General features: G+C 37.1%; 3 protein-coding genes across 6 annotated transcripts in view; 2 read left to right on the forward strand and 1 right to left on the reverse strand.

Moving 5' to 3' along the window:
* Positions 1–546: 546 nt before the first annotated feature.
* denr (density-regulated protein) lies at positions 547–6,306 on the reverse strand. 3 transcript variants are annotated; one of them, XM_079805065.1, is made up of 8 exons: positions 6,255–6,306; positions 4,140–4,250; positions 4,012–4,031; positions 3,795–3,879; positions 3,483–3,626; positions 1,169–1,285; positions 936–1,075; positions 547–848 (listed from the first exon to the last, which is right to left on the reverse strand). In XM_079805065.1, the coding sequence occupies exons 2-8, from the start codon at positions 4,237–4,239 to the stop codon at positions 804–806; spliced, it is 651 nt and encodes a 216-aa protein (XP_079661191.1). In that variant the 5' UTR covers positions 4,240–4,250; positions 6,255–6,306; the 3' UTR covers positions 547–803. The 3 variants fall into 3 exon arrangements, with proteins under 3 accessions (XP_079661191.1, XP_079661190.1, XP_079661192.1); XM_079805064.1 differs by having other exon boundaries at positions 6,155–6,294; XM_079805066.1 differs by lacking the exon at positions 6,255–6,306 and adding an exon at positions 4,381–4,405.
* ccdc62 (coiled-coil domain containing 62) lies at positions 6,295–19,237 on the forward strand. 2 transcript variants are annotated; one of them, XM_079805013.1, is made up of 14 exons: positions 6,517–6,960; positions 7,042–7,082; positions 7,926–8,063; positions 8,224–8,416; positions 9,868–10,034; positions 10,138–10,239; positions 10,340–10,511; positions 10,652–10,768; positions 12,730–12,818; positions 14,232–14,332; positions 14,604–15,131; positions 16,998–17,109; positions 18,369–18,558; positions 18,666–19,237. In XM_079805013.1, exons 1-14 carry the CDS (start codon positions 6,897–6,899, stop codon positions 18,671–18,673), a joined length of 2,022 nt encoding a protein of 673 aa, XP_079661139.1. In that variant the 5' UTR covers positions 6,517–6,896; the 3' UTR covers positions 18,674–19,237. The 2 variants fall into 2 exon arrangements, with proteins under 2 accessions (XP_079661140.1, XP_079661139.1); XM_079805014.1 differs by lacking the exon at positions 14,604–15,131 and having other exon boundaries at positions 6,295–6,960.
* An 82-nt stretch (positions 19,238–19,319) lies between these two features.
* Positions 19,320–20,990, forward strand: part of hip1r (huntingtin interacting protein 1 related) — a 33,944-nt gene continuing 32,273 nt past the window's right edge. Inside the window, exon 1 of the mRNA XM_079804918.1 lies at positions 19,320–19,535. Coding sequence (XP_079661044.1) covers positions 19,440–19,535 — 96 coding nt within the window. The 5' untranslated portion in view covers positions 19,320–19,439. The remainder of the gene's footprint in view (positions 19,536–20,990) is intronic.

The raw sequence follows: 20,990 nt of genomic DNA on the forward strand, positions 1-20,990 counted from the left end.
ACAGCTGTGGACTAGCGGCTTTAGAGGAGTATAAGAGTTATAAGTGCGTGGTAGAACTTTGGTTCAGCGTGCATTGTAACCTTTGAACAGATATATTTTTGTAGAAATAAATTTGTGGCATTTCTGATATTCAAATGGATGTTGGCAAAAGGAGTATTTTCATCACCTACTGGACTGGAGCCGCAATGATTTTTCTGTACCATTTATACCAAAACCAATTGGAGCACTTGGAAAATGATCAACGAGCCGCATGGATATTTTGCCAACTGTTTTGGGTGCTTATTGAAACTGTAAAGTAAGTCACAATTGTAAGAGACAGTGTATGAATTCACCCTACAGGATATTCATGAAATGATCTCCTTTTGTGTTTTGCAGAAGAAATAAACTCTTACGGGTTTGGAACGATATGCGGGTGAGTGATTCATTTATTTATTTTCTTAAGCAGACATGTCATATGAATACACTTTCAAAATGTATTTGTACATCAAACTAAAGGCCACAGTGTTGCATTGGATGCAGTGATAAAAGAAACGATACACAACAGAATGTGTCGAATGAGACCGAAATTTATTAGCCTATTGTTTGCTTGTGTGAAATGCTTTAAGTCACATCATTCCAGACATTTGGCAACCAAGTGACAAAGCAGCTATCAAGAACTGAAAAACCCCAAGGATGAAGCCAAGTCCATGGAAATTCTATACAGTAAATAAAATAGATATAAAAGGGCTTTATGTCAATGTGTACATTTGGCCAGGTTTGCTGTGTCACGTCGCATCAGTTTCAGTAAAAGTGCATATGGGGCTTCACTTTTTGACCTCTCCAAGATCGTCGATGCTGTCGTCATCCACCTGTCGGGTTAGAGAATACGTCAAGAAAAGCTTTGATAATGGTTCATCTCATCGGATTTACCGCTGCCATCTGGGATGCTTGCTCACCTCAGGCCACTTTTCCTGGATGACGTCGATGATGTCATCTGTAAAGTCTCCCTGAATGATGATTTCGTCTTCTGCTGTCACTGAGGCACCGCAGGAGAATTTCTGAGCAAAAAACCTCTGAGCCTCCTTAAGGTCGATGTCTGATGTGGACCACAGAATAACAAGTTACCGCAGGGTAAACAACAAGCATGATAAACATGAAGACAGACTTCGAAATACAATCGCAGCCTTACCAAAAGTGGCCAAGCCACACACCCTCGTGACGTATTTCTTTTTAGCTCTTGGGATTTTTGCTATCGTGACTTTTTGAGGGACGGTCTTCTTTTTCTGTTTGATTTGACCTCTTCCACCTGCAAATGAGAAAATATGAAAGACTCTCATAGCCAGAACAAAAATCTGTAATTTTCAGCAATTGAAATAAAATATAAAGATTAGAAACTTAAATTAAAATGAGAAATGTTGAATTGGCAACTAACTCAAATAAAAGTGTGAAAAATAATAAATGAGGGCTAAATAGAAATAACTAATAATTTTTTTTTTTTAAACATTGCAAAATTACGAACTGAAAATACAGAAGAAGAAAAAGATTTCAAAATATAAATAAATCTATAATAGCATATAAATAATACTATAATAACAGAGATATGCTTGAATTAAACGACATACAAATGAAAGTAGCCTGGTAATGAAGATCATATCAATAACCAATGACAAAACCAAAATGCACGGTAAAATTTCTCTCTAATAAATGTTTTAATTGGACAGTTAAGAGATTCAGGCCTAGTCCACACGTACACGGGTATTTTTATAACCAGAGTTTTTCCTCCTCCGTTTAAAAAAACAATCGCGTCCACACAAGCACCGTTTAAAAAAAATCTATGTCCACATGAAAACGCAAAACCGCGCTATGATTGGCTGCCTGCTTTCCACATTGGACCCATCCGCGGAGGGATGCTATGGGCTCAGTGACAGGTAACTGTACACAGGGGCAGGCCCAAGTGGACTGAAGCTTCACACACTTGCCTTACTATGTTGTATTATTGCATTCTGGCGCCTCTGTTCTGCAATACAATGAGATAACTGCGCATGTATCTGTATACATGTGGTAAGCGCTGTTAGCAGAGTTATTAAAAGCTACGTCCGCCATTGCATAGACTCGACTCATGTAACGTTAAACAAAAGCGATAACGGCGCACAAACTAACGTCAAACAAAGAAGAGAACGGCGTACACTTTGACTTAACAAGCCGAAATCTCCGGTTTCACCATCTACACGACAACGCTGTAACCGGAGTTTCTAAAAATCTTCACCCTGGCCGGAGTTTTCAAAAAAGTCCGGTTTCAGTAACCGGATACTGCGTTTGCGTGTGGACGAACAGCCAAACCGCGTAGAAAAAGCTGCGGTTTTGAAAATACCTGTGTTCGTGTGGACAGGGCCTCAGTAAAGTTTTGGATGTGGTGTGCAATGCCACCGGAAAAATAACACAGATTCAAACTTGGGAGCACCATCGTGAGCACATGCATGCAAATGCTTATGTTTAAAGTAGGGGTGTTGAAGTTAATCGTTGCATAGATGCAGTAATAGACCATAATCGATTATAGCTTATTGATGTTTCTCTGACATCATTCGTCACATATTTACACTTCTTGTGTTAGCGTAAAATGGCGAAGGGAGGCGAAACACAAAATCGAGTAATAAAAAAAATACACCCACTATTTTAACATTTACAGCATGTGTGTGAGGCTGCATTTGTGTGCATATAAGTGTGTGTGTACAAGCTCGTGTGTGAGCGTTATTGTAACTTAAGAACACTACTTGACATGCGCATTTAATATTTACCAGTGTTTCGTTTTAAGTGGTCCTGTCGTCTGCTGTGACTTAAGTTGTGTTTGATATTTGCCACATTCAGGAAGTGTACTTTCTGTCTAAAGAATGAATCTCAGTCATATATCTGACTGCCCAAAAGATGAAAATGAAAAACCGTCTTATGTATAAAAACTTAGGAAGAAAGTGTAGCGCCTCTCACAGTTCAAAACACGTATGCTCCAGATAGGCTTTTTTTTGGCAAGTTGAATACCGAAGGCGGTCTGGTGGAAGTTAGATGTTGTTAAAATGGATATTTTTCTTAGAAAAACCCATTGATTTGCTTCAGAAGACCTTTATTAACCCCCCGGAGTCGTGTGGAGTACGTTTATAATGGATGGATGCACTTTTTTGGTCTTCAAATTTTGGGCCGCCATTATAAAGCTTGGAAGAGCCAGGACATTTTTAATATAACTAAATTGTATTCGTCTGAAAGAAGAATGTCATATACACCTAGGATGGCTTGAGGGTGAGTAAATCATGGGCTAATTTTCATTTTTGGGTGAACTATCCCTTTAATTGACAAATGTAGCCATGTGCAGTAATATTGAAAATTGAGGATGCAACGCATCGTGATATCGAATCGAAACGTTGACATGATAATCATAATTGAATCAAATTGTGAGACCAGCGACAATTCACACCCCTAGTTTATAGATGTCTAAATATAAAAAAATGTTTTACCTCTCTTCTGTTTCTTCTTCTCCTCTTCCTCTCCTGCAGGGTGCACCTCTCCACCACCGCCGCCACCACCTCCTCCTCCACCTCCTCCACCACCACCACCACCTCCTCCTCCTCCTCCTCTTGATTCCTGTTTGAGTGTTGTACCTACACAACAGCAGTGACTTCAGTTAGAAAATACTGGCAAACTAATACATCAGAGCACATCATAAAGATGCTGACCAAATATGTCCAATAAGAAAAATACCCTCAGAGATCAAACAGTCCTCAAAAGTGACTTTATATGAAAGTTGCTGTGAAGGAAACTTGACTTACCAAGAGTCAGTTTAGCAAACACATCAGGAAAGTTCTTCTCAAGCCACTGTTTGCATTTGGCTGGCTCTGGCATGTACTCACAGTACTAGCAGAGCAAAGAGAAATGTTTTATTCATTCACTTTCTACCAACATAAAGTTTTCACTGAATAATTCTAAAACAACATCTACCGTACGTCAAGAATCTTTTAATCAATCATTTTTAACATATGTACTCACCTCTACTGGCAGGGAACACACTGCAAGTAAAATAGGACAGATATTACACAGCTGTGAACCAATATACTAAGAGAATAACATTTAAAAATGTGCATTTCCCCAAAAATACCAGTTGTGTATTTTCTTACCTCCACAGTAAAGGACTTTCAGTGGGTATTTTGCATCTGGGTCGGCCCGATCCCCTTTATATTCTGGTAAACCTGACTCTGCATTCTCAGTAGTAGCCATAGTACATGAATCTACACAAACCATAGGGAAGGGTTATTATACAGTCATAATTCAAGATGATGCACAGTGACTAGCAAACGGATTCATGATAGCTTAAAGAGATAGTTCACCCAAAAATGTAAATTGTCATCATTTACTTACCCTGTTCCAAACCTGTACAAGTTTCTTTCTTCTGTTGAACACAAAATAAGATATTTTAAAGAATGTTGGTAATCAAATAGTTGACCCCATTGACTTCCATCCTCCTTTACCCAGGAAAATTATGTCATTTGAATTTAGTATTTTGTCATGTCATTACATTGTTTAGAGCATTGATTTTTTTGAAAAATTATATTTTATTCATACGTTATGCTATGTCCTTGTACGTGGACACCGGGACTCAGTAGTAAAAAAAAAAAAAAATTACATATATATACAAAAACAATGGGATTTTTTTTTCTTTTTTCATTCACCAATCAATTTTTTAGGTTTCAGGATTTGATTCTCAACTATGTTATGAAAGATATAACAGAACGAATTGAGATACCATTTTGCTTTATGCAATATGTGGGTAAAATGGCGACACATGCGTTTTCCCATTCAATGCATGTATCTATGCACTGTCTCTAATTTGCATATTAATGTGTTATTGGAGCAACATGTAATGAAAGAAGTGTAATAATGGGAGTAATTGGCAACATTTTCATAATAATATCTAATATTTTATTCACTTGTCGTGTCTCCTAAAATGCCTGATAAACATGATTTTTAAGTCCCAGTGTCCTCGACATGAAATCAATGCCCTGTTTTGTAACAGAAAAGTCATATCTTGATTAGAAACTCCATAACATTTTCCCAAGATGTTGATTATAACAAATTAGTCAAGATTTAAACGATAATTACAAAATATGATCTTATTTCCACAAGAGTGCTAAATTTGATCAGTCATTTTTAAAGACCAAGGAGAAGTTGTTGAAACCTCGAAAAACAAAAAAGGCCTGAATGTGCTCTTTACAGGACATCCAGACTTTTAAAAAAATTCACTAAAATGTGATGTCCTCGTGCGAGGAGAGTGGCACGTGTACTAGGAAAACATACTATTGAAGTCAATGGGTGTCTGGTTACCAACAGTCTTTAAAATATATTATTTTATGTTCAATAGAAGAAAGAAACTCATACAGGTTTGGAAGAACTTGAGGGTGAGTAAATGATGACAGAATTTTCATTTTTGGGTGAACTGTGCCTTTAAATTCTAAGCTATCACCCAATAAAAAAAAGCACATACAGCTTGTGGAAAGTGTTAAGTTAACAAAAAAATAGCACCACTGTCAAAACCAACAATATGGTGCCTTCATGACATGCATACAGACGTGGTATGTCTGAAGAATAGGATTATTATACTTAATGTATAACAGATATACATAACTACAGGCATTATTACGTCATGCATGCGTTGTTGGGTTGAACGTAAAATGCCATAACCAAAGCTGTGCAGATCTGTCCATCTCATTACAAAAGGCCCATTTGACAGCAGACAGACCTTCCACATGTGCACTATTGATCAACCGTTTGGAAATCATTATAATAGTTTTAAATTTGTTAAACGTTCAATTTGGTTCATAAAATCACAAATAAATATGCATGTAATCGCATGTAAACATTTCAAATGTCATGTACCAGCAACACCCTAGTGGTGCTTTAGAGACACCAACCAACACACTAACATCAGATGCAATGGGTCTGCTCGAAGCTTCTTATTACACTATTAAATGCATTCAGATATAGTTCAAACATCTCCCAGAGCCACTGACAGCGAGTTAAATCACGAAGCCTCCGCACAATGACCATCCATCCACACCACTGAGCACCCATTCATTAGCCACCACTGCTAATCACAGCTCTCCTACAGCAACCACGCGCTCAATCTCATACATACCCCGTCGATATGATCTCAGTATAACTTGCTTTTGAGTAACACCTTGATCATTATTACATTAACTCGTGCGGATGTTCTTTAAAGGGTGAAAGAGTCTCACTGTTGCTCAGCACACCTTCACTGTCTGATTTGGCTTTGGGTCCTGACAACGCCTCTCTGAGGCAGAGCAACAACTGCGTTTGCGCCTATGCCGTATTACGTACATACGTCGTGGTGGGGTGTTTTAGGGTAATAGCGAATTAATAATTTTAATATATGCAAGATATGTTTAGATAAGGCATGTTATGTAATTTCACAAAATGAATACGTATAACGCTATTTTTGAACGAATCTTTTCAACCAGGCATCGCGGTGGACGCCTCGTTCAGCGCAGCTCACCACAACATGCCGAAAATAATCACCCGCTTCTTGTCAGACACATTTCACAATGACTCTGAATTAATTTTAAATGCACATTTTAATTCATTTTTATAAGTTATTCGTGGTTTGGACTTGGAGTTAGGATGTTTAAATGACAATTATATGTTTGTTTTTAATCCCGAGTGCATTGTTTACATTTAAATAATGGATCTTTAAAAACAATTGCTCTAAACTCTGTGTCATAAACAGACAACGCTACTAATAGTGTGCATCGGGATTATGTTAACGCTGGTGTTTTGTTCATTTAAAGTGAAGTTACATGTTATTTGAGGACTAGTCCAGATATTTGTCAGTGTTATTATTAGTCTGCCTGTCCGCTGTGATGATGGAGGAGTTAAAAGACAGAAGAAACTCTAAAACTCCTGGAGGTTTTTCGGTGTTAAAAGGTGATAAACATCATGCAGCAATAATGCAATTCAAATCGTGATGATTATTAGATTGCATTAAGTAACGTGATGATTTTACAGGATATCCAGTGGAGCCCTGGCACAGTACTCCTGTAAAAAAGGTTGGTTGGTTGTGTTTAATTGTTTTATGCACATTATCACTCTTTAATGAATGAGGTGGGTGGAAAGCAAAGGACCACCTGGAAATATAAACTCATATGAATCCTATTTAAAAAGCATCTCATGATGTTGGTTGTGAGGGTGTAACATTACAGAGCTGGAATATAGACAATGGGTGTCTGCGTTGAAGAAGCTAAAATAATTTGTTTGTATTAATTTGTTGTATATTTTTAGTCACTGTATAATTTCCTTGCATTTGTGTTCTTTCATTCTTTTGATGAATTTATGATTATTCTAAAATGTGGAAATTAGAGATGATAAAACACGAGTTGTGGCCTAAATTGGTCTAATGTCCTATCCTCTAAAAACTAATGTTTTCCCCCCACTTTCATTGCAAATCTTGCTTTCTCTCAGTAAACATAATGCATGCTTTTCCACACTTTTAATCTATATTGTTTTACATTCTGTTTGCATTGTTTATATTGCAAATTTTTTCTATATTGCAATCTGTAATTGTTCCTTTGTATTTGTAGTAATTGTGATTTTGTGTTGAGCAGTTATAAGGTGACCAAACATCCTGTTTTCCCAGGACATGTCCTGTTTTCGAGTCCTGTCATGGCCCTAATATAACAATTTTCTATCGATACAGAGGGGGCATACTTTAAATGTATTGAAATTAATAAGGAATCTTTGAGTATACTGCGAGTATCATTTGAGTATCTCATTGCCGGGCAGAGTGTCCTGGTTTTCAGTAATCAAAATATGGTTATCCTAAGCAGTTACATTTCAAATGACTGCCAAATAAAAGAGATTTGATGCTTATTTTATAATACTCTATTCTTTAGAATCTTTTTGCTGCGTATGAGACTCCAGATGTTTCCTCCGCCGAGCTCCGAGATGAAAACAGAACGAGACCAGCAGCACTGAGTTTGCACGATCTCTCAAAACCAACATCCTCTTTTTCATTGACGCAGAATTTCCAGGTACACGCGTTTAGTTTGAAATGGCTTTAAATGATTTCCCACATTTGCTTGATAATTCCCAGTTTTCCAGAGTATTATTTGATTTAAAAACGGGTTGGCATAGTTTGATGGGTTTGTGGCGCATTAATGAAGTATTGGCCCATTTTTGTGATGTTTCTAGACACCAGATAATGGGTTGGAGGTCTCCACCATGCAGAGGCAGCGGCTGGAGCTGCAGCTTCTCATCGCAGAATTAAAGGACCGCGACCAGGAGCTCAATGCCATGGCAACAGCCCATCACAAGCAGCTGCTGTCCTGGGAGCAGGACCGTCAGAGAGTGCTGATCCTGGAACAGAGATGTTCCCGACTGGAAGGTGAGAGTGAATCCAGTGTGAAGTTCAGTTATAGTTTTGCACCAAACACACTAATTTAGTTTTAATGACCATTTCCCCTTTTTTCTGTCGCGTAGAATCAAACCGGTTGTTTTTGATACTGTACCTTTAAGACCTCTGTATTAAACACTTAAAGGTGTAGTTCATCCAAAAATGAAAATTCTGTCATCATTTACTCACTCTCATGTCGTTCCAAACCTGTAAGACTTTCGTTCATCCTCAGAACACAAATTAAGATCTTTTTGATGAAATCTGACAGATTTCTGTCCCTTCATTGACAGCTACACAACTGACACTTTGTCACGCGTCAAAAAGTTCATAAAGAAATCATAAAACGAATCCATATGAATTGAGCGGTTTAGTCCAAATTTTCTGAAGAGATTCGATCGCTTTATATGATGAACAGATTAAATTAAGGCTTTCATTCACACATAAACATTCATCAACGCACACATCAGTTCTTGTAAACAGAAGCAAGAACCAATGATAATGAGGTTCATTCTCATGTTACGCATCACGTTTGAGTTTCCGCAAGAACCAATGAGGTTCATTCTCGTGTGTTACGCATCACGTTTGAGCTTCTGCAAGAACCAATGAGGTTCATTCTTGTGTTTCGAATCACGTTTGAGCTTCCGCAAGAACCAATGAGGTTCATTCTCGTGTTACGCAGCACGTTTGAGCTTCAGCAAGAAACAATGAGGTTCATTCTCGTGTTACGCAGCACGACTGAGCTTCAGCAAGAACCAATGAGGTTCATTCTTGTGTTTCGAATCACGTTTGAGCTTCCGCAAGAACCAATGAGGTTCATTCTCGTGTTACGCAGCACGACTGAGCTTCAGCAAGAAACAATGAGGTTCATTCTCGTGTTACGCAGCACGTTTGAGCTTCTGCAAGAACCAATGAGGTTCATTCTCGTGTTACGAATCACGTTTGAGTTTCCGCAAGAACCAATGAGGTTGATTCTCGTGTTACGCAGCACGACTGAGCTTCAGCAAGAACCAATGAGGTTCATTCTCGTGTGTTACGAATCACGTTTGAGTTTCCGCAAGAACCAGTGAGGTTCATTCACATGTTACGCAGCACGTTTGAGCTTCTGTTCTCACGTGCCAAGCAGGTTTGCTTGAGCTTCTGTTTATGTTTCCTGATCAATGTTTATATGTGAATGAAAGCCTAAATTTAATCTGTTCATCATATAAAGCGATCGAGACTCTTCAGAAAATTTCTTAATTTCTTAAAATGATTAATTCATATGGATTAGTTTTATGATCTCTTTATGAACTTTCAAAGTGTCAGTTGCATAGCTGTCTATGAAGGGACAGAAAGCTCTCAGATTTCATCAAAAAGATCTTCATATGTCCATCCTTGCTGAATAAAAGTAGTCAATTATTTTTAAAAAAACTGTATAGTGTATTTGACTGCTCATGTTTGCATAGATGAGCTGGAGAAGCGCAATGAGGTGATCAGAACTCTCAGTAGGCGGATGAAGGTGGCGGAAGCGAGAGAGAAAGACTCGCACAGAGAGCTGAACAGCACCCAACATCAACTACACGAGCTGAGCAGGAGACAGATGAACACCAGCAGACAAGAGCAGGACTTGGAGGTGAATCAAATTTGTTCTTATCTTTTTTTAAGGCAGAGCCTTTGGCCTAGCATGTCCCATAATTTCTTATCTTCTATCTTGTATCAATTGATGACACTCATAGGAGAGGAACCAGAGTCTGAAATCCACGGTCATGATGCTGTCAACCCAGGTGGGGCAGCTGCAGGTGCGCGAGGAAGAGCTCAGCTCCATGCTCAGACTGAAGGTAGCAGAGACTCAGAACACTCACACACACATCCTTTATTTTATATCCTTTTAATCAGACACATTCATCTAAGTGCATGATTTCCCCCCTTTTTTATCAGGATAAAGATGTGATTGAGGCCACAAATCACATTTTAGAACTGTCTGGTCGTCTTTGTGACCTAGAGAGATCACTTGAAGAGCTGCGAACACGTGAGAGCAAAACACTGCGAGAATCGGAGGAACACAAACACCTCTTCAGAGAGGGAAGACATGAAAACACACAGCTAAAAGGTAGACAGGGTTATTTAACAATCCCAGAGTCATGATTGGCGTTCTCTGGGAATCCTCCCATGTCTTCTTCTGTCTCTTGCTTACTGTAAATCTATTACAAGACAAATAAAGGATGCTCTCGGTATGTTTCTTTTTTGCAGCTGAGCTTCAGGAAAAAACCATTGAGAATAACAGCCAGAGGGAAGAACTCATCCGCTTAAAGCAGGAAAACCAGCTGCTGATGAAAGAGATCACTGCCGTTGAACTTCTGAGGATGAGTATGTCACTTGATGTTTACTTGAAGTACCTCCTGAAATATTAAGTTAATATTTCAATAATTGAAGAAAACATTTGCATGTTCACAGTTCTCTGATGCAACTTCTTAAATGTATTTAAAAGCATTTCATATTTTAACATTAAAAATGTATCCCTTAAAGACGAGACATTAAAACATTAAAAACATTAAAAATCCCTTAAAGACGAGACAGCCCTCCGCGGCTAAAAATAACTATTGTTCTAAAATATTGAATAACTTTTAAACCCTAAAGAGGAGAATCTCAGCTTTTCAGAAATATCACATTTCTCGCGATTGATTATTCAGAGGCTCTGTGGTGAGGGTGGATGCTGCAGCATTGATTCGTCAAGGAAACGCATGTGGGTTGTTCCCCGAGCCAAACAGAAACGATTGTTGATCATTAGTCGAACCCCCTCTACCCCCACCCCCCACCCTATGATTGGTGCCCAGATTTGTTGAAACTGTCATTAACTTAACCAATAAACATAATGTTTGGTCTTTTGAACTATAGATATACATAATAAAGGCTAGATGTCTCGTCCGTGCTGCTGGCCAATGGAGGTCGACGTCCGCACCTGGCGGCCATTTTGTCACAGTCAGCTCGCTCACTCGTAACATTGTGTTTTAATGTTGCATGTACTTTTTAAATAACCATAACTTCAAACTGTTTGGTTTGTTATAAATGTCAGAGATGTAGTTATGACACTGCATACTTATGAATAATTATTCATAATTTGTTCAAACATACAGAATTATAGCCACGTTAATAATGTTTGAAAGAAACCAAACCATTTGTAAATCCGTCAAGATTTCAGCGAGATAAGAGTATTTGTGTTCGTGCAGATCACTCGCCTTAGATCAGGTACCACAGAGCCCGCCAGAAAGCTTGCCTGTGACAAGATGGCCGCCGGTGATGACGTTAGAGGCTCCGCTGTAAGACATCTAGCCTTTATTATGTATATCTATGTTTTGAACCACCAATCATATGTTTCTCTGAACTTTTTTTGGACACATCTACATTGTCAGTTAATAAAATACACCTGTTTTCACTCAAAAATGCCTAGAATAATATTATAATAAATGGCTATAACTTGCTGAGGGATTGTTACATGTAGACAAAATTTAATCTGGAAGTCTAAAACAACGGAACAAGGAAAAAATCCAAAGTTCATGAAGTTCTGTTTGAGTTCACAGTAAAAACACCACATTTTTGCTGCCGTTGTTCTTAAAATTCTATTAATTTAATCCATTCTTAGACTAAATAAATGTAAAATTGGGACTTCAAATGCGCTAGATGGAAACTTCATGTTCCCCTGTTTAAAATGATATATGATACTTGATGCTAACTGCTAGAATGGGTGAGGAAAACAAAGAAAAGTAGTCAGGCGCCCTAAAAATATTCTAGGTCTTTAAGGGTTAAGTGTTTAATTTTTTATTTGTTACTTTAAATTGAGTTGTTTATTTAAATTTTACATATTTATTATTTAATTCATTATAATTATGTATTTATTAACTTTTGGGAAACCCTGTTTTTTATCGTAGCTACTGCATGTAATCAATACTGCGAGGCAATGCTTTTATTTCAGTTTCAAGTAACTGTTCATGACTGTTAATAATCCATTTTTAAAAATCTGAAAATGTATTAGCCTTAATGGTGTTGAAGGTTTCAGAGTTGCAGAAACGAGAATGTTTGGTACGTTTTGAAAAATGTTCAAAAAGGTGTTAAATTGTCAGTAATTGTCTTAAATTCATTTTCACAAACAAGAACAAAAGACACAAATTTGTTGGGTTTGGAACAGAGCCATAGAGTGCATGAAACCTGCAAATAAAACAATGTTAATAAACAGCAATAATGCCTAAACAAACACTTACTGGTGCAGAAACATATTGTATAGTCTTGATGATGAATGTTTTTGAATGGAGGTTGTTGTGTCTGTTGTCCAGATGAAGATAAAACCTGGAGGGAGGAATTACTTGAATTATCCCGATCAAAACAGGCTCGAGCTGAATCTGAGCTGGTCTGTCTGCGGCAGGTAATGTTTTTTTCAAAACTCCCTCTTTTTTTCATCGTCCAATGTCAGCCAGCATTCATTTTTTCGAAATCTCTGTCCTTCCCATTTGTTATTCTGGAGCAGTTTTTCCGGATTGTCAGCATACATCTAAGACTTCCTGCATTCCTTTTCCATGACTTGGTCCTTTACGTGATCTTTTCTAAAAAAGCACTCGTAATCTTTTATCAGTTTCAAACAAACTGTAATGTTTGTCTATGTTTTTAAATCAGAGTTATAAAATGGATAGTTCCATCCTTGATTCTGATTGGTTGAGCCGTGTTTGAAGCCGTTAATTAGTCTACAAAAATACACCTGTGACCTCCTTACATAAATAATAAAATAAATATTTTTATGGACTAGCCGTTTTATAAAAAGCTCTGCGTTGTGCCTAACAATGCCCATTAGCAGTTCTAAATTCCCAATAAACCACAGCTTCACGGGGCTTATTGCTTTATTTTTTTCTATTAGTTATTTTTAAGGGATAGTTCACCCAAAAATGAAAATAACCCCATGATTCTCTCACCCTCAAGCCATCCTTGGTGTATATGATATTCTTTTTTCAGGCGAATACAATCAGAGTTATATTAAAACATATCCTGGCTCTTCCAAGCTTTATAATGGCAGCCCAAAAATTAGAAGCCCTCAAATCAATGGAGTTTTGTAAGAAAAATATCCATATCTAACATGTTATAAAGTAAAATATCTAGCCTCCGCCAGACCGCCTACTGTATTTAGCTTGCGCAGAAAGTGTAACGCCTCTCGCAGTTCAGACGCTTACACTACATCCATTGTCATCGTCACACCGGTTACGCTTTTTCCGTAAGTTGAATACGGAAGACGGTCTGGTGGAAGCTAGATGTTTTACTTCATAAAGTTTTAAATATGGATATTTTTCTTACACAAATCTATCGCTTAGCTTCAGAAGGCCACTAGAGCCGTGTGGAGCACTTTTATAATGAATGGATGCACTTTTTTGGGCTGCCATTCACTGCCATTATAAAGCTTGGATTGGCCAGGACATTTTTTAATATAACTCAGATTGTATTCGTCTGAAAGAAGAATGTCATATACACCTAGGATGACTTGAGGGTGAGTAAATCATGGGGTAATTTTCATTTTTGGGTGAACTATCCCTTTAAGCATGGCGTGACGAAACCAACCAGCATATATGATGTTTAAAATATAGTAGTGTCCTAACCAGCCAAGTTTTTTTTTTTTTTATCACATTAGATTAGGTAGCCCCGCCCTCCATGAAATCTCATTGGTCTATAATCCTGCTCCACATTACTGTATCTACAGCATCCGATGTTCTGATTGGTTGTGATTTGCTTCACACCAAGTTAGGACACAATGAACGACTGATAGTGTAACGATTGGTGCATGTATTTGTGACAGGTGTGTGAAAACCAACAGAATGACCTCCAGCTGATGAAGCTGAACTTGGAGAGTGCCAGAGAGACACTCCGACACCATGAGGGTCAAAGGTCACGTGAAAGGTGGGCATCTACAATGTGCAGTGTATTATACAATTAAATTGCTTATTTCAGCCACTGGCTTCACTTCTGTCCAGACCAGTGTTATTTTAGTATTTTTCTATGCTGTTATAGTTGTTATTAATATTATAAAGTGCTTCAACGTCAGCTTATTTCAGTTGGGTGCCAAGGCTAATTTTCGTTTTAGAAATCTAAAATTTTAGCTTTCATTTTCATTTTAGCTAAGGATAATAACCCTGGTCCAGACGAGTTATGAATGTTATTGTGTTCGTAGGGCTGATTCTGGTTTAGGAGCCAGTCATGTGCTAGAATACAGTGATCATCAAGGGACAGAACTAGAAACAGGGCTAATGTCTACCCTGTGCCACAGCACAAGCACAAATGCCCCATCGGTTTTATTTCAGCATCCTTGTGTCGAAATGGAAACGCAGACCGACTTTGCTGCAACTTTGAGCGCCACAAACCATGAAGACGCAGAACAGTTAGCCATAGAGGAAAGTTGCTCAGGCGCCAACAGAGTGAAGAACACCTGCACAACTTGCCGGTGTGATGTCAATGAACAAGAGTCGGCCAAGATGGAAAAGAAGGAAAGATTGAACAACGGTGTTGAGTTGTCATTCCATTCCGCTCCTCCGACTCACTGCTGTGATAACGCTAGCAGGTCATCAGAAGCTCCACAGAGCCAGGCAGTTTATTCTGAGGCTAAAGCTGACGTGGATTTAATGGCCGTCATTGACTATGATGCAGAGACAGGAACTCCTGTCTGTGTTGTCGATGTGGACATCAATCCAAGATTCTCTTGGTAGGATACACTAGCTTTATCTTCTGAGTTAGATTGTAGTCATGTATAGAGTAGGCCTGCATAAAAAGCTCTGCAGAATCCGAATGCAAAGTTGCTTGTGTTTTGGATAAAAGATTCATTAATTTGGCAGATGCTTTTATCCAAAGTGAGTGACATTGCATTTAAGGTTTACATATCATCAGTTCATGCATTCCCTAGGAATCAAACCCATGACCTTGGCGTTGATAGCGGCACGCAGGAACGTTAAAAATGCAAACTGAATGACAATATCAATTTTCCTTTTTGGTTGTTTATTAAAGGTGAAACGTATATCTTATGTGCCTCCAGCAGCACAAAACAGTGCAACAGTTGGTTTCCCGAAGTAAAACTACATTACCCATGATTCTGCAAAGAAATCTCCACCAATCAGAGAATCAAAACTAGCAAATCAAGCCAAAAAAGCTCTGTAGTGCTGCCCACTCACATGCACTGCGAATAACGTAATAAAGTTGTATATATTTTTATGCACAATTTGCAATATTCTAGATACATTAATCAACATCTTTAAATCAATAGTTTTATATTTATCGATTGTGATTATTTCAATCCAATAATTCACAATGCTTTGATTTGATTGTAAAGCCGTTAAGTACAAAGTGGGCCCTATTTAAATGATCTGAGCACATATGCACTTAGGGCGTGTCCGAATCCACTTTAGCTAGTTTAACGACTGAAAAAAACGGTCAGCGCTCCAGGCGCATGGTCCAAAGGGTTGTACCTAGGTCCTAGTCTCTAAATGAGTCATGGGTGTGTTTTGGGCGTAACGGGAATTAAACCAATCAGAGTCTCATCTCCCATTCCCTTTAAAAGCCAGTTGCGCTCGCACCATGGCGGATTCGCTATTAACATGGAGGACTTTGCGAGCGGAAAGACTGAATGCTCTCCAGAGAGGAATCCTTTTTTTTTAAATAGTTAAAAATGTTTGTGTGCTGCTGCGTGTCCCTGTGTGTGTGTGTAATAAGCAGAGTGTACGCGCGTTGTGCACCCGCCTATAGGCGCATATTACTAACACACCCTTTAAATAACACAAAAATACTGCACTATTGACTTTAGAGCAGATTTTTGTTGGTCAATGGCGCAGTCGTTTTCAGTTCCTCAAAATAGCAACACGCCAACAATGCACCTGAACACACCTGGTTTTCAGACCAGCACGGGTGAACAGATGGGTGTGAGTGCATTTGCTATTTAAACAACGTGGCGCTGTACTTGAAAATGAGAACTGCGTCGGGCTGAAACTAGCAAAAACACTTGCCTGGCGTCGTATTGTGCCAGGTATATGATAGGGCCCAGAAAGTCTTATATCTTTGTTTTTTGTCCGATTTTCAAATGAGCTTTTGCTTCAAATCTAGGTTTGTAATGTGTGATGCACCTCATAGCTGGTTGGACTTTTTAAAATCTCTATGGGAAAAATACTTCCAGAACCAAGGCCACTGAAAAAGTGAGCGGGCACTGTTGCACCCTGTTGCCAAAATAATGTCTCCCATCAGAATTTCGATCATTTTATGTTTCCATCAGCACAGAGCACTTTCAGCTCTGTTTTACCACATTTTACCATATTAAAATTCCTTGCGCTAAAGTTTGCAGATTTCTTTGCAGATTTAACGTGGGCATGTTTTGAAAACAATGCTATTAGGTGTGTTCGACTTGAAGTGGCGCTGAATCGGTAAATGACATCAAAGTACCGCGAGTACCGCCTCCGTATGCTTTCGAATCACTCTCGTGGTACTTTGATGTCATACACCGATTGGTCTACGCAGTGCGCTTCAAGTCGAACACAGCTGATGTTGTTGGCCTGATAATAATCGTGCCTTTCTCTTTGTTAACTAGCGTGGCAGATGTGAGCCTTCACCTGGATTGTCCCTCCCCCTCTCACCATAGTAGGCGGAGCTCTGTCAGTTTACCCGATTCTACAATAAGCATTGAACTCCTTGGCAATGAGGTAGTCCACCACATCACAACAAGCACTCAACATATATAGTTTTTTATTATCAGGGATGCGATTTTTCTTTATTTATATGGATTTCTGGATTTTCCAACCTGAAAAGTAAACCCAAATGAGTTATCATGCATAAATCAGAGGAAAGAAAATTGCTGCATTTTCAAATTTATTTAAATTGCATATATTTGTACGGTAAAATAATAATAATGATAATGATGAACATGATGATTATTATTAATAAATACTCATTTTACTTACATACTCATAGCTGCAATAGTAATATATTTCTTTATTGGTTTAATTTTTATAATTTAAATTAAAATAATTAAATAAAAATAGTATTTAGTATATTAGTATTAATAAATACTAATTTTGTAAAGTGCAATAGTTTTTTGCGATAGTAATATATTTCTTTGATTTAATTTTGTAATGTAAATAATTAAAATTAAAAATAATTATTATTATTAAATACTAATTTTTACAGTTCAGTAGTATTATTGCAATAGTAATATATTTCTTAATAGATTTCATGTTTATAATTTAAATAATAATACATTAAAACTGTATTTTGATTAATAATAATTATGAGTGAATTTCTTTATTGATTTAATGTTCATAATTTAAATAATAATAATTAATAATATTAATTATTATTATTAAATACTCCTTTTTAGTTCAATAGTATCACTGCAACAGTAATACATTTCTTTATTGATTTGACTTTTTTATAATTTAAATTATAATTAAATAAAAATAGTATTTAGTGTATTATTAATAAATACAAATTTTGTACTGTGCAATCATTTTTGCAGTAGTAAATGTATAATAAATGTAAATAATAAAAAATACAATTTTGATTAATAGTAATAATTATTAGTGAGTACTATTTTTACAGTTCAATAGTATTATTGCAATAGTAATATATTTCTTTATTAATTTAATGTTTATAATTTAATAATAATAAATAAAAACAGTATATTGATTCATAATAATAATGATTATTATTATTCTAATTAATGCTTTTTTACTGTACAATATTATTATTACAATAGAAATATATTTGTTTATTAATTTCATGTTTATGATTTAAATAAAAAAAAGTATTTTGATTCATAATAATTATTATTCTTTTAGTCATGTTGAATGGGATCTTTATTTTTCCTTAGCTGATCATCTGTTTGTTTTAGGCAAATTTAAATGAGCGGTATCCATGTTATCAACCTCCGTATTTATCGCATGTATATTTGCATCTCACGCAGGATGGCTTCAGCTCATCCACGAGCCGTTTACAGCGTCTGCTGGCTGAATCTCAGGAAATGGTTGCAAGTTTGGAAAGCTCTGCCAAGAAATCTGCCAGCCCAGTGAAATCAGAAAACCCCACACACTGTGATGCTGGTTGTCACCTCCAAAGTAACCACGGCATCCAGAGCCAGGAGGGCAGCCAAACAAGTATGATTACTTATTACATCACACAACTCATTATTTAAGGCATAGTATAAATGATGCTTCAAGATTTAACTGCAACTAAATGGCATTTCCTCCTTCATTTCCTAAAGGAACGTGACTCCCAAAGCAGCGCACATTTGCTACAAGGAAGCAAGTAACCCATGGAGCCAGGAGAACCGGCGGATCCCTGTCCATCTTCTCTCCCTGCTTCTGAAAATAAATCCATTTTTGCAACCAAAGATTTTTGCAAAGCTAACAAGTAATTTTTTACAGATGCTGTAATTCAACATTTTAAATCAAAATCTATTTTTATGATATGTTTACTAAAAAAAGCATTAGTGATTAATCCTACACAAAGCACTACCTCTGACTAGACAGATGTAAAGACTGTTGTTATTTATAAACTACTTTCTTCAAGTGTTAAACCCGTCTTGCAAGATGACACAATGGCACTGGCTGTTTTTTGTCATTCCAGTTTCTTCTGTCATCTAACCGGTTTGGTTTCAAAGATAATGAATTGTGAAGTGGCTCTAGTCTAGATCATTGTATTTTACACCTGAAATCCAGTGTAATTCTCACAGTAAGGACAATGAGCCATCAGCCTTTTCAAAAGCCACTGAAACAGTGTGTTTGCATAATCTCGGGACATTTAAGAGAACAATAAAGGTCTTTACATGCTACCATTGACTTGGTTGACTGAAATACAATTTCAGATTGAGTAAATTATGAGGAAGCCTGTCAAGAAACTCACCTGTATGTGACTCGTTGACGTGACAGGTTGATTTCAGGTGTGTGTGTGTGTGTGTGTGTGTGTGTCAGAGAGTGTGTGTTGGGACTCAATCGATCATTTGTACAATTGGTTTCATCTGAGGAAGGAGTAAAACATGGCCTCAAAGAAAACCGAATCGAAGAAAACCGAGAAAACGGATAAATCTGAAAAGGCTTTAGCTGCGGAAAAGGAGCAATTCGTCAAGCTACAGGTGAGATTCAAGCACGCGCGCATTTTACCTCAGGTCTCTGTTTTTCAAAGAACGTATTATTAATGTTACTTTAATTGAAAATCACTTGTTTTTAGTTTTCTTTCAATAAAAATGTAATGTAAAAGTATAACGCCTGATAAAGTGTTTTTCACTTTCAAATTCGCACATTAAATCGATTCGCGTCGTCACCGCGATATTATTATCCTGTAGACTATAACATTATGTTCTCTACTTGATCGTCATTATATTTTAATACATTGTTTTCAGTTACGTTCTGTGGTTTTTGACATGCTTCATTATAATACCATGGGTTTTTTTGGACGTGTACCACGGTAATATAATGTTTTTTGATATGTACCACTGTAATACCATGTTTATTAGGCCCTGATACACTAGTCAGTTTAATTCCATAATCTTTTTTGGGCATGTACCATGGTGATACAACCCCATTTCCAGAAAAGCTGGGACATTTTATTTGTCACTTCTCTCTTGACCTTTATCTAACTGACAAAAGCACAACGATTTTCAATGTCACAGACCAACTTGATTGAATTTTGCAAATGTAAACAAATTTTGATTTTGATGGCTGCAACACACTCCAAAAAAGTTGGGACAGGGACATGTTTACTTCTGTCACATTACCTTTCCTTTAATTACACTTTTGAAATGTTTGGGAATTGAGGATGTTGCATTTTTATGTGAAATGTTTGCCCAATCTTGCCTTACACAAGACCAGAGGTGTCAAAAGTATTCACGTTCATTACTCAGGTAGAAGTATAGATACTAGGGATAATCATATTGAAGTATCATCTCAAGCTTTTTACTCAAGTAAAAGTGTAAAAGCACTGGTTTCAAAACTACTTAAAGTATAAAAGCAAAAGTAATGTAAGGGGAAAAAATGCCATTAAGGACAAAAGCTTAGTGCACTACCTCACCTCCTCAAAAAAACCCAAAAGGCCATAATGGCTATAATGTTATATTAAAATGTTAATGTTGAAGAATTTGGGATGTTTCAGCCGCATATATGCCCATTGAAAATGAATGCATTTTAGTACAATACATTAAAGAACCATGTGTACTACTGAGCATTAACGTGTTTCATTGAGCGGAAGATATGATGACTAGTTGCCTGGCTATAAGTATTGTAATGGTGCAAAAAGTCAAACTTCAGAAGCATGTTATCAATAACGTTTATTGGAATGTAAATGTATACAAATATAACAAAATGATGGCTTATTTCTGCATTTCCGGCAAAATCCAGCAACCGCTCACGCTCACGGATAAAACGACATTTGCTCAAATCCCACTCCGACATTAAATTTCTCTGTACTGTAGGCTAATATACTTCTTGTAGCCATTAAGAAAAGTTATTTAGTTTTATGTTTAAATATCATGTAATTTTTTTATGTCTATATATGTTGTCAATCTGTCAATCTATGTTGATTGTGAAAAGTG

This window comes from Gobio gobio (assembly GCF_949357685.1).
Source record: "Gobio gobio genome assembly, chromosome: 22".
NCBI classification, from domain to species: Eukaryota; Metazoa; Chordata; class Actinopteri; order Cypriniformes; family Gobionidae; genus Gobio; species Gobio gobio.

What these genes read in the sequence shown, in the direction of transcription:
- denr (XM_079805065.1), bottom strand. Translation starts at nt 4,239, where the DNA reads ATGGCTACTACTGAGAATGCAGAGTCAGGTTTACCAGAATATAAAGGG. An exon ending in GAAAGTCCTTTACTGTGGAG is followed by an intron (nt 4,032 to 4,139) that starts GTAAGAAAATAC and finishes TTTTACTTGCAG; the next exon opens with TGTGTTCCCTGCCAGTAGAG. An exon ending in TCCAGGAAAAGTGGCCTGAG is followed by an intron (nt 849 to 935) that starts GTGAGCAAGCAT and finishes CTAACCCGACAG; the next exon opens with GTGGATGACGACAGCATCGA.
- ccdc62 (XM_079805013.1), top strand. Translation starts at nt 6,897, where the DNA reads ATGATGGAGGAGTTAAAAGACAGAAGAAACTCTAAAACTCCTGGAGGT. An exon ending in ACAGTACTCCTGTAAAAAAG is followed by an intron (nt 7,083 to 7,925) that starts GTTGGTTGGTTG and finishes TCTATTCTTTAG; the next exon opens with AATCTTTTTGCTGCGTATGA. An exon ending in CATTGACGCAGAATTTCCAG is followed by an intron (nt 8,064 to 8,223) that starts GTACACGCGTTT and finishes TGATGTTTCTAG; the next exon opens with ACACCAGATAATGGGTTGGA.